Raw genomic sequence first — 12,353 nt, forward strand, 5'->3', positions numbered from 1 at the left:
GTGGGCGGATTCCTATCAAGTTGGTTAGCCATTAACCCATTACCGATGAAATAATCTATGAAAATTATACATTATGTTCAAATAAAAAAATTATACGAAGTACTACATAAAATATAATTTTTATGAAAAAGAATACTTAATACTAATAAATTATATTATGTCATTATTATATGCTTTTTAGATAATTAATAATTAATTTATCAAATATATTTGTAGTTAGCGGGTATCCCCTTCTCTATTTGAACTAAAAAAAAAAATATTTGTAGTTTCTAATAAATTATAAACTACGTAGTATATAAGAGTGAATCTTGGTAAAATTTTAATAAGAAGTATTTAAAAAAAAAAAAAAAAAAATCTTTATGTATTTACCATCTATTTAATTTTGAAATCAATTTGAACTTTATAATAAGTCCAATGAAATTTATTTGATTAAAAAAAATTGAAATATAAACTAGAGAGCCTAGACTGAAGTGTGGTCCACGAGATATTGCTCTATATCCCCGAGATGGAGGTGGTCGGGTTGAAAGCCGTCGCAAAACTCCAAAACACGAAAACTTGAAGCATCAATTTTAGCCTAATCCTCATATTTATTTATTTATTCTCTATGAGTCCCTTTTTATTAATTACGAAACTTTAATTCATTAATTTATGAATAATTTATACATGAGAAATATACTACTCCGTAATATTTTTTGCATATTACATAATTCAAAAAAATTATTGAGAAAGAAAAATAACAGATAAAAATATTCATTTAACATATCAAGGTCAAAGACCTTGCGGTCAAGCGGTATGAAGTGACTCTCACAAATGAAAGGTCATGAGTCTTAATAGATGCAATATTGACTCGTGCCCTTCCGTAGGTCATAATGAAAAAATATTAAAAAAAGTAGTATATGTAAAGAGTTCTACTACATGTACTCTCAAATCTTATTCGTTGATGAGACGAGTTTTGATAGGTTATTTTTTTTTATGTGAATCTCAATACAAGTGTCTACATCAAAATTTTAGATATGGAAATACACATAACATTTTTCATATGTAAGACTTGAAAAACACATGGGGAGTTGAGAGCCACAGAATATAAAAGTGGACCCACCCGGAGATATCTAAACTGGTGGCTCACGATGACCCCTTCAGAATTTTCTACTCTTCTGCCTTTATTCTTGTGGCCAAGGGGCATTGCCTGACTAGACTCCATTTCACCATTTTTGTGCCTTTCTTTAACCAACCAATCTATCATCACATCCAAACAAAACACATATCAATTTCTTGGATTTTTTAAATACATAATATAAGTTTAAATTTAGATGCCCCTTCAAATTTTCATTCTCAATATAATCCAATTGATCGAAAATATATTTTAGATTAAACTCATCTTGTAATTTTAAACAGTAAATGATCACAAAGAGATAAATCAAATTATGTTTCTCATAATTGACTGACACTTATTAAGCTAACTGTCTTGATAAATTCGATATAAAATTTGGTACAATAAATATACTGAATTATTTTTATATGTACAAGAATTGAATTATAATATCTAAGAGGTATGCATGTACCGATACAAGAATAAATTGTTAGGGCAGTAATAACAAAAGGAATATAAAATATCTTCTTTAGGAATTGACTAACATGCCCTATTGGAGATTTACACCACAATCTTTTTCATTAGTCCAACACGTCATTTGACTAAAGGTTCCTTGTTTTAGGATGGTTTTGATTGAATAATGTAAATTCATAATCCTCAAAAAAAAAAAAATTAATTGTTATAATCTTAAATTAGATTATACTAAAAATTGAATCCATATAATCTTATAAATTCATACATTCTTTCTTATTTTATCAATGTGGACTCTTAACCAGTCAAGAGAAATTAAATGTGTTGCACAATGCACTAATGGTAGTCCACGTAAGCTCCATTGTCAAATCACGTATCAAAGAGAAGGTTCCACATTCACCAACAACACAACAACACCCACAAAAACATTAGACTAAACAACAAAACAATATCATTGGTATTTATACCCTTCTGGAGTTTGCTGTATTTCCAACTAACATTTTTCCTTGTCTCCTCTCTTCTTCTTCTTCAATTTGATTTTCTTTTAAACCTTCCAGTCGCAGGGCACAAAAACCAGAAGAGAAAACTCAGAAACTTTTGGGTTGGATGATCGGAGAGATGAAGTATGCGGACGCTTTGTGACGTGTGTGAAAGTGCCGCCGCCATTCTGTTCTGCGCCGCCGATGAGGCCGCCCTTTGCCGCGCCTGCGATGATAAGGTTTTCCAGATTTATTTTTATTTTTCTATAAATATTCCTTTATTTTCATAGCTTTTTTTCCCCCCTCTTTTTTGAATATATATTCCATTTAAATATCAGGTACATATGTGTAATAAGCTTGCAAGTAGACATGTAAGAGTTGGGTTAGCTAATCCGCCGATTGTTGTTCCTCGCTGCGATATTTGTGAAAATGCACCTGGTATTTTTCCAGATTTCTACTTTATTTTTTATTTTTTCTCATATTCATCATTATTATCTTATTCTTCTTATTCTTCCTTGAATGGTTAAGCTTTTTTTTACTGTGAGGTGGATGGGAGTTCTCTGTGTCTGCAATGTGATATGATTGTGCATGTTGGGGGCAAAAGAACCCATAGTAGATATCTTCTGATGAGGCAGAGAGTTGAGGTTCGTTGCTTCCTTTCTCTAAATCTAATTAATTAATTAATCATCTTCACTCTTTTTTTCTTTTTCTATGTTGTTATAGTGATGATTAAATTGTATGGGTAATTTTGTGTATAGTTCCCGGGAGATAAAGCTGGGCAGACGGAGGAGCCGCCGCGGCTGACCTCAGATCCCGGCCAACAGAACCACGCCGCCGCCGCCGCTGTTCCGGTTTCAGATAACACTAAAGATGGTCATGCCAAGAGGGAGAATAAAATGATCGATTTGAATATGAAACCAACCAGGATACATGGCCAAAATTCTAATAATCAGGTACTCGGATACCAAATTGAATGATTTTTGTCATTGTTTTTGCTCTGATACCAAATTAAATGACTTCTGTCTTTATTTTTGCTCTGATACCAAATTGAATGATATGTTCTGTTTTAAAACTATTTTTGACAGAAATTGCAGAGCAATTTTTGTTGATTGATGTAGTTTCTTAATTTGATTCAACAGGAATAGCAGAATGCATAGGGCGATTGAAGCGCAAACTCGACCAGAATATACAGGGGCCGGCGAGGCATAACATTGGTGTCTTCTGATTCGATTTCGTTCTATTTTTCTTCTCCCAAATACTGCCTACTGAATCAGTGAATTAAGATTGTGAGGGCTTCGTTCTATTTTTCTGGGTAGCTAGTTAGTAGCATTAGGGAATTTTTCTATAGTAAGATTAGTAGGATTTCACTGTTAATTGCTGTGCTGTGAAGTTTTCCATTTATATATATACATATATAGGTGATATAATGAGTGTATGCCCAATTGTACTTTTGCTAAATCTCTATTCTCTAGTGGAAAGAAATTGAAGAATTTGTTCCGTGAAGAAAGCTAGCTCTGTTTTCTGATATGCAAAATTGTGAGGACATGCCAAAACAATATATAAGGTAAGTTGAACAAACCCACAACAAAATATAGGTTATCAATGAGGTTGTCACCTCAAAACTCCTAGGACCTTTAAGAATTGGTGGGATAATACATATCATCATAAATCACTGGTAATAATGAGCATGCTCTAACGATTTGTTTAACTAGTCAGGACACTTTATGAGTAAAGATGATCATGGTTCAATTCAAATTCGTCGGTTAGAATCAAATAATGTATTGTATAAACCTAATAGGAACTAGAGCTATACAATGGGTTCTTGTTTTGGTTTGCATATTATAGAACGGAACTACACATGTCTTGAATTAATTTTGTTGTATATCACCTTTTCCTTTCATTCTTCCAAAGGCTGAACCCCAACCCTAAAGGCCCCCCACACCCCGATCCAACAGAGCATTTGGGAGAAACACCTTTTCCTTTCATTTACTTACCACAGATAGCTATTCAATAAATTTTTTTTATCATTTAACAATTTAATAAGAATGACTAACATGTAATTTTTTTTTCTCTTGTAAACTATTGTAATTGAATGATGAAATTACATTAAGCTCAATTTATTAATGATGATATATTAACCCCAAAGAAAAAAATAAACTAATTGTAACAAACAAATAAAAATTTAAAAGTATGATTAAATGTGACAATATCATGATAGTTGATACCTACAACATATGTGGACTAATCAAAAGTGGCAAGAAGTGGCTAAAAAGCCAAGTCAGACAGAAGAAAAAATAATTATCGAATATATAGATATGAAACAAATCTAAATACCAATTCCGTTGTAGTCTAGTTGGTTAGGATATTCGGCTCTCACCCGAAAGACCCGGGTTCGATTCCCGGCAACGGAAAGAATTTTTGTTTTTCCTTAAACCCGTTTTAATTGTGGTTTTTGGAATTGGAAGTAGTGGTCCGTTTTTGATTCTGTCCGGTCCGTCAACGATTCAACGTGAAAGCTACTTGTCAACAGTATCCAATGTTATTTCTTATTTGTCTTTAGGCTAGACTCAATGTTTGGAAAATTTAAAATAGCAAAAATGGTATTGTAATTGGTTATTTTGTACTATAAATATATGTGTTTGGATCAGGTCAAAGTGAATTTGGATTTTTTGTAGTGGGACAAAGATATCGATATATTGTAAGTGGCTATTTTGTGGTATAAAATATGCGTGGTCCACCATCGATTTGGGTTAGGTCAAAGTGAATTCGAATTTTTGGTAGTGAGACAAAGAGGTCGATATACTGTACGATCAAAACGAAAAATGACTGAATGAGAAATTGATTCTCAAAGTAGACCCATTTGAGTTGGAAAATGGATGTGGAAAGGCTTAAAAAAACACTTGTCTTCATTGGAAAAAAAAAAGGGATTTGCACCGGTATATATACAAGACTTTTGTACTCTCTCTCATGCACGCAGTTATGGCGTAAGCTCCAAATATAAGGTAAACCTTAGATTGAGTGGTTGACAATCTCTAAAGTGCAATGGAAGTCATCAATCTAAGCCATGGGCCTGGTTGATCTGACTCCGTCCAGATAAGTACTTTCAGTTTATTTATCAATAGTTTATTATTATGTATCTTTAACATGTACGTAATATATTAATTGTAAATACATAATTTGAATCAAGATTTACAATGTCTATGATGAGTAGATGAAGACCATGCTCCACAATATGAAAAAGTTGATATATTATGGAGAATCTTGTAACCTTGGGCCTAAAGGAAGAAAAGCTGATATATTACGGAGGGGAATTGAGAGAATGGAATGAGAAATTAAAAAAAAAAAAAAAACTCATAAACACAAATATAGTCCATAAGAGCATGCAGCTCCAATCCGTTACGAGAAGATGACATTAGGATAATAAAATTTCGCTCGCATGGGTAGCTTAACTGGTCATAGAGGTGAAACTTTGAAATAATGACCAGGGATCGAGCCTCACCAGCGGCAGTGTGGGAGCAATCTCTCAAAGTGAGGGGGGCTCCTTGTGCGCAATGAGCACCGGTCTAGCCTCTATGGTTCATGTTCGGTTGAGTCACCATCATTTACATCCTCCCAATGCTCTGTCGGGCCGGGGTGTGGAGGGCCTCGGCAGTGTGGGAGCAACCTCTCAAAGTGAGGAGGGCTCCTTGTGCGCAGTGAGCACCGATCTAGTCTCTATGGTTCATGTTCGGTTGAGTCACCATGATTTACATCCTCCCAATGCTCTGTCGGGCCGGGGTGTGGAGGGCCTTAGGGTTGGGGTTCAGCCTTTCTTTGGAATAATAAGGATAATAAAATTTCAATTTGCAATTGTATTCAGAACTCACTGTAATTCTTTTATCATTTAAAAATGATTTTTAAAAATAGTTAAAGCCTCCACCAAAAAAAAATATATATATATATTTTTTTTAAAGTAAAAAAAAAAAAAAAAAAAAAGAAGTTAAAGCTGTCAATCGAAAACAAAAGTTTCGACCTCTTTTTCAATTATTTTTAGAATTCGCAAAAATCTTTTTTTCCGTAATTATTTGTAATGCTCCAAAAAACGACAGGAACAAAATTTCAGTGTCACGAGATTCACATCCCACTGTCTACAATACATACTAAATAAATAGCCCCACCACCTCCCCGCAACTTAAAAAAAAAAACAAGTAAAAACGGATTTCTAATACAATCTTACAATTATTTTCAAAAAAAAAAATTAAAAATACAATCTTACAATTAATTCTATTGTGAATGTATTTGACAATTAGTTGATAATTGATAATTAATTTTTATGTCTAACTAATAGTATTAACAGTTTGTAAAAGGATATTTGAGTTAGTTTTTATGTCTCACTTATTTACAATAATGTAAATTTAGTTCTTAAATAGCAAATTAAGTTGAAAATTTTGATCCCAATTATTAACTCAAGAACTAAATTGATTGCTCGAAAAATTTAAGGGTTAAATTAAATTTGAGTTAATACCCAAAATCGTCATCGACAATAGTGATTTTTCTCAATTTCGTCCTAAACGACTTTGGTGACCTAATATTGTCCCAGACTTTTGTGTTTCGCTCAATTTAATCCTCCATTTGTTATTCCGTCAAATTGGTGTTAAATAAAGGGACAATTCAGTAATGTCAATATTGATCTCTCTTTACTTTCAACTTGTGAAGTGCGAAATTCCTCTTTCTTGTACGAATTACACCCAGAATTACTCCCGGACCTGCAAATCAAATTCTATATTCGCAGTTTTAGGAGTAATTCTGGGAGTAATTCGTAAAAAAAAAAAAAAAAGATTTCGCAGTTCACATGTCTATGAGTAAAGAGATGCCAATATTAAAATTACTGAATTGTCTATTTAATTAGCACCAAATGGACAGAATAACAAATGAGAGACTAAATTGAGCAAAAACACAAAAGTCTGGGACTAAATTGAGCGAAACACAAAAGTCTGGGACGATATTAGGTCACCAAAGTCATTTAAGACGAAATTGAGAAAAGTCACTATAGTCGACGACGATTTTGGGTATTAACTCAATTAAATTTATAAAAAAGAAGTATACCTACATGCATACTGACAATTAATGAAGTAGAAGCAACCCATTTCCCGTTATATTAATTGAAGGCAGGCAGGCATATGCCTTGGGTAGTTCCATCTCCATCATGAAATGGATACATCATTACCCACCTTACCTTTAATTTGGTCACCATGCATGTTTTTCGATAAACTTATTGATTCCTACATACCCTGGATCAATTTGTTCCATAAAAAAATATAAATGTAAATATATATATATATATACAATACATTAAAAGGTTAATTCATTAATCATAACCATAAATATTTACAATACAGATCATTAGAATGACAATGCATTCTTTACGGTCAGATATAGAAACAAGTTTCCTAGCAATATTATAAAAAATTTAGATCGCAAACTGGTTTACAAATTTGAAGCTGAAGTTGTTAGATGAACTCGGTGCTTCTTCACAGATCTGGTCAAACATATCCAAACCTGACTCTGGTGGGACCATTTTATCATTCCACGCTTAGAAGAACTCGCCAGAGAGACGAGAGAAAACAAACTAGTCAAAGGAATAAAGGGATAACGTAGAATCAAAAGAACGTTTCCAAAATGCAAGATATCTAATCATTGAGATGAGAGTTCCATGCAATATAATAGAATATAATATAGGTTTTTGTTGATGTAATTGATTGGTTTTGAGGTGAGACACATGCAGTAGCTAGCAAACACCAACAGGCAAGTTGACAGCAAAGTTTTCCAAATATGAAGGATGAGGGTAATAACAACAAAAGACTCTTTACTCTAAAGTTCATTATTATATATGCCTGTCTCATCTGTGGTTATTCTTAAGACACCCAGAATGTTTTCATATATTATGGTGAACATATATAGATTTATCCAAACTTCACCCAGAATTGTTTGTCTTCTTTTTAAATGTTTGTCCATTATATTTAATGGCTTATTGTACGTTCTTTACCATTGGAGGTTAAATACCAATGAGTTGTTTCAACCCCATATATGCATGGGACTTACACAAGGAGTTTTACTATTAAAAATTGGAGATCAATAATACTTATGTTAACAATTAAAGAATTAAAATCATTATTTAGTATTGATGCTATTTTTTCCCAAAGATTTGTAGCTTTTCTTTGGAGTTTTGTTTTTGTTTTTTTTTTTTTAATATTTATTTTTTTAAATTTTGTTTTCCGCTATTGGTCCCACAACTAGGGATTGAAATAGGCTAGGCCGGACCGAGCTTTGAAAAATTAGATTTGAGCCTGCTATGAGAACTTAAGGTCTGGACTATGCCTGAGCTTGTACGTTTTTTTTTTTCCTTCCTAAATTTTTAAAGGTTCAAGCTTGAGCATACAATAGACCGGCAAATTATGCCGTGGAACTATGTTCACCTTGCAAGATGGACACGGTTTCAAAACGGCATCGTTTAGGTGAAAAATAACGCCGTGTCAATTAAAAAAAAAATTGCTTTCTTTCACCGTTAACGACATTTGTCTTCAAGAAGTCTATGTTCATAATTTTTGAATTCCATATTCACAATTATTGAACTCTATATTCACAATTACAGAACTCTATGTTCATAATTTTTGAACTCTAGAAGTCTATATATATTCATAATAGTATAATACTGAGCTCTATGTTCATAATTTCTATGACATTTTTTAACGAAAAATTCTAGTCACTCGTAATTCAAATTTAGGCCAGAGGACTAAATGTGATAAAATTTTAAAAGTCGTAAAATCAAATGTGAATATGATTCAATAGTCGTGAAAAAAAAAAAAAAAAAAAAAAAAAAAAAAAAAAAAAAAAACTCCTTTACTATGGTAAGAAGATAAAATACAGCCATGAGCTGGCCTGCCAGATTCCCCCTATGCTCTGCATGTCTTTCTCGCCCCTCTTCTTCCTCCTCCATTATCTACACCAATTATCTCATCTTTTCCCAAACATTCTCCTCTCAACTTTATATTTCCCAAAATTTGTCTTTCCACTCCCTCCAAACTCCACACTACAGCCATGAACTCTGCAGAGAGATTACACATCTGCATACTATTCTTCTTCTTCCTCTTCTTCCCATTCTCCTCTGTTAACTGCACCAGTTCTAACAGTCTAACTGTGCCCAACAATGGCTACATGGATTGGGTTAAGCACATTGGTTCTAGGAACCATTCTGTGTTCCAGCAAGCAGAGAACAAACTCCAGCCCTGCAAGACCATTAAGGTGAACAAAAACCCAAAACTGGGTGATTTTACTACTGTCCAAGCCGCCATTGATTCAATCCCAACAGTTAATCTCTGTCGGGTCGTTATTTCAGTTGGTCGTGGCACTTACAGGTACATATTGCTCGCACATTGTATGTACTCCATGCTACAACGTAGTACCAGATTTGTTGGGCCCATAAAAGTTGTGTCTTTGTTACTAGTTATAACTTTTAACGTTTAGAGGTTTATCTGGCTCTATTGGAAATGCAGGGAGAAGATTGAGATCCCAGGCACTAAAGGATATATCACTTTGCAAGGAGAGTGTAGAAAAAAGACAATTATTCAGTGGAACGACACAGCTGACCGAATTGGGAAGAATGGTTTGCCTTTGGGCACTTATGGGTCTGCAACTTTTGCTGTCAATTCTCCTTATTTCATAGCCAAAAACATCACCTTCAAGGTCAGTCACACTCATCACCACCATTTTCTAAGCCTTATTTCTTATAATTAATGTTGCATTATCACTACTAGAAATTATGAAATTTCCGACCACCTTTGGTGGTCGGAAATAGCAACAAAGGTTTAAGTGGTCGAAAATTCAATAATTTCCAGTAGTGTATATTTATTTATGTGAGTATGGAGTTTATGGGCGGTGACAGAATAAAGCGCCGACGCCGCCGTCGGGGGCGCTGGGGAAGCAAGCGGTGGCGATGAGAATCTCGGCGGACACGGCGGCGTTCATTAACTGCAAGTTCGTTGGGGCACAAGACACACTTTACGACTACCGAGGAAGACATTACTTCAAGAACTGCTACATTCAAGGGTCCGTGGACTTCATATTTGGGGATGGGCTTTCCTTGTACGAGAATTGCCATTTGCATGCGAAGACCAACACGTATGGTGCGTTGACAGCCCAGAAAAGAGAGAGCTTCTTGGAGGAGACAGGCTTCTCTTTTGTGAACTGCAAAGTCACAGGCTCTGCAGGTGCACTTTACTTGGGCAGGGCCTGGGGGTCTTTCTCTAGGGTGGTGTTTGCCTACACTTATATGGATAAGATCATTACCCCTCCCGGATGGTACAACTGGGGAGATAAGCACAGGGAAATGTATGTATTTGTTCTTCTAAAAAACACAACTTTGATATATTATTCTCTGGGGCGGAAGCCCGTAACACTGCTGGAAATTATGTAATTTCCGACCACCTGAAATGATCTTAAATCAAGTAAAAAGCCTCCGACCACTTTTGGTATCCGGAAAAACCTTTGTTGCTATTTCCCACCACTTTTTGTTTTTCACTTGATTTAAGATCACTTTCAGGTGGGTGAAAATTTCAACAATGTAAAGGGCTTAAAAGGTCAAATCCAACACCCAACTTTTAAAAAATGTGTGGCTATATACAAAAATAAAGTTGCGTCTGACTTAAAGGTAAAGGTAAAGGTAAAGGTTAAGTCCAGTTCTGAACGTTCTAATATATTATATTGTATTTTGGTAGGACGGTGTTCTACGGGCAATTCAAGTGTTCGGGGCCGGGGGCGGGGCACGGAGGAAGGGTGCGGTGGGCGAGAGAGCTGACGGAAGAGGAGGCAAGACCGTTCATCTCTCTTAGCTTCATTGATGGCGATGAATGGGTGAAGAATTTGTGAACATTGGGTACCTGCCACGCCAGGCCTGCAGCTTCGAGAATCATGTGACAACATTCAATTCTTGTTTGTTTTGACATTGTTATTATTCCTGGAATATAAATTTTGTTGTTTTATCTGTATTCTTGTTTTTTTAAAAAAGGTGAAAATGTCATTTATTCTGTTAAGTTTATGGTCCAATATCTTGTTCTCCAGAAGATGCTTAGCTTTTATTTGGGATAAGGGGGAATGACATGGATTGGTCACAATTAAGTGCTTACTATTAAACAAAAAGAAAAATATTATATTGACTCCAATTTTCTACTCTCAATTTTAAAAAATATAGCTTATTTTTAATTTGTTTGTCACCTTAAGAGTAAAATCGATTGAGTATGGTAGAATTTGAAGTATACATATATAGTAGAACTCAAACAAAAAAAAATTATAACTAATAGTAGATACGTCATTTTATATTTGGGTTTAGATATAAATTGTCAGATTAAACGCTTATTACTAGGCCAAAAGTTATAACTAATAACAAATACATAATTTTATTTTCTTATACTTTATAACAATTAATACCACATTTCAATGACAAGATGTTAGACTTCACTTCCAAACCAACCGTCAACAAAATTAGAGTACATAATAGATCCCAACTGTGCATATGGTCATATGGAAAGACTTGGTGAACCCCGTGATTGTCATTAAATTTAAAACAGCATTAACATTCATGACATTCAAAAATAAAAATTTAAAATTCAAACATGTAACTCGATCCTATATCTGACAAATTTAATTAGAACAAATCTGAAGTCACAAAGTTAATTCTTAGATAAATTGGAATTCATCAATCCCTAAAATTGATTAGCTAGGGTAAACTCAATCCATTTCAAGTACGTACGTTACAACATTAAAGGAGATACAACGAGCAACAAAGTTTCAACTTCTTAATAGCAAGGGTTTGCAACCCCTAACTTATAAAATATTTGACCATCAACGCCTACAATCAAAGCGATGGCTTCGTTTGGTTTGAAAGACCTCCTATTGCTATTCAGAGAATTCTTCGTCTGAATTCTTAGGGAGGATGAGTTAGACCTTCTTGGCGAGAATGCTACGGTGAGAGTTGTCTAACGATCTACGGGTTTTCCCCTCTTTTTCCCAAAAAAAACTAAAAAAAATTGGCAAACCCTTAGCTTGTCCATGCTATCAATTTTTAGACAAACATTTGACATTTTTACCCTGGAACCTCTATGTTTACAATTCAAACTCTTTAAAAAGTTAAATTGTATACAACAAAGTCTACAATCCACGACCTACTTAATAAACTTTACCTTTTCTGGGTTAGTTGCCAATTTTTAAATGAACACTAGGCATTTGCACCCCATATGCACGAGAGAGAGAGTTGAAATACACGAAAGGATCTGAAATAA

The 12,353-nt window shown here is 34.2% G+C and overlaps 2 protein-coding genes and 1 non-coding gene across 3 annotated transcripts; all 3 read left to right on the plus strand.

Moving 5' to 3' along the window:
* Positions 1–2,022: 2,022 nt before the first annotated feature.
* LOC109172709 (B-box zinc finger protein 19-like) lies at positions 2,023–3,547 on the plus strand. Its single transcript, XM_019321933.1, has 5 exons — positions 2,023–2,279; positions 2,379–2,478; positions 2,569–2,684; positions 2,799–2,993; positions 3,180–3,547. The coding sequence occupies exons 1-5, from the start codon at positions 2,187–2,189 to the stop codon at positions 3,183–3,185; spliced, it is 510 nt and encodes a 169-aa protein (XP_019177478.1). The 5' UTR covers positions 2,023–2,186; the 3' UTR covers positions 3,186–3,547.
* Positions 3,548–4,378: 831 nt separating this feature from the next.
* On the plus strand, positions 4,379–4,451 carry TRNAE-CUC. The gene has a single exon. It is a non-coding gene; the product is annotated as a tRNA-Glu (tRNA).
* Positions 4,452–9,004: 4,553 nt separating this feature from the next.
* On the plus strand, positions 9,005–11,121 carry LOC109172707 (probable pectinesterase 53). The gene is made up of 4 exons (XM_019321930.1): positions 9,005–9,434; positions 9,573–9,762; positions 9,962–10,407; positions 10,794–11,121. The coding sequence occupies exons 1-4, from the start codon at positions 9,118–9,120 to the stop codon at positions 10,942–10,944; spliced, it is 1,104 nt and encodes a 367-aa protein (XP_019177475.1). The 5' UTR covers positions 9,005–9,117; the 3' UTR covers positions 10,945–11,121.
* The last annotated feature ends 1,232 nt before the right edge of the window (positions 11,122–12,353 follow it).

This window comes from Ipomoea nil, unplaced genomic scaffold (genome assembly GCF_001879475.1).
Source record: "Ipomoea nil cultivar Tokyo-kokei standard unplaced genomic scaffold, Asagao_1.1 scaffold0418, whole genome shotgun sequence".
In the NCBI taxonomy this organism is placed as follows: Eukaryota; Viridiplantae; Streptophyta; class Magnoliopsida; order Solanales; family Convolvulaceae; genus Ipomoea; species Ipomoea nil.

What these genes read in the sequence shown, in the direction of transcription:
- LOC109172709 (XM_019321933.1), top strand. Translation starts at nt 2,187, where the DNA reads ATGCGGACGCTTTGTGACGTGTGTGAAAGTGCCGCCGCCATTCTGTTC. An exon ending in TATTTGTGAAAATGCACCTG is followed by an intron (nt 2,479 to 2,568) that starts GTATTTTTCCAG and finishes TGAATGGTTAAG; the next exon opens with CTTTTTTTTACTGTGAGGTG. An exon ending in TGATGAGGCAGAGAGTTGAG is followed by an intron (nt 2,685 to 2,798) that starts GTTCGTTGCTTC and finishes TTTTGTGTATAG; the next exon opens with TTCCCGGGAGATAAAGCTGG.
- LOC109172707 (XM_019321930.1), top strand. Translation starts at nt 9,118, where the DNA reads ATGAACTCTGCAGAGAGATTACACATCTGCATACTATTCTTCTTCTTC. An exon ending in CCAAAAACATCACCTTCAAG is followed by an intron (nt 9,763 to 9,961) that starts GTCAGTCACACT and finishes GGGCGGTGACAG; the next exon opens with AATAAAGCGCCGACGCCGCC. An exon ending in GGAGATAAGCACAGGGAAAT is followed by an intron (nt 10,408 to 10,793) that starts GTATGTATTTGT and finishes GTATTTTGGTAG; the next exon opens with GACGGTGTTCTACGGGCAAT.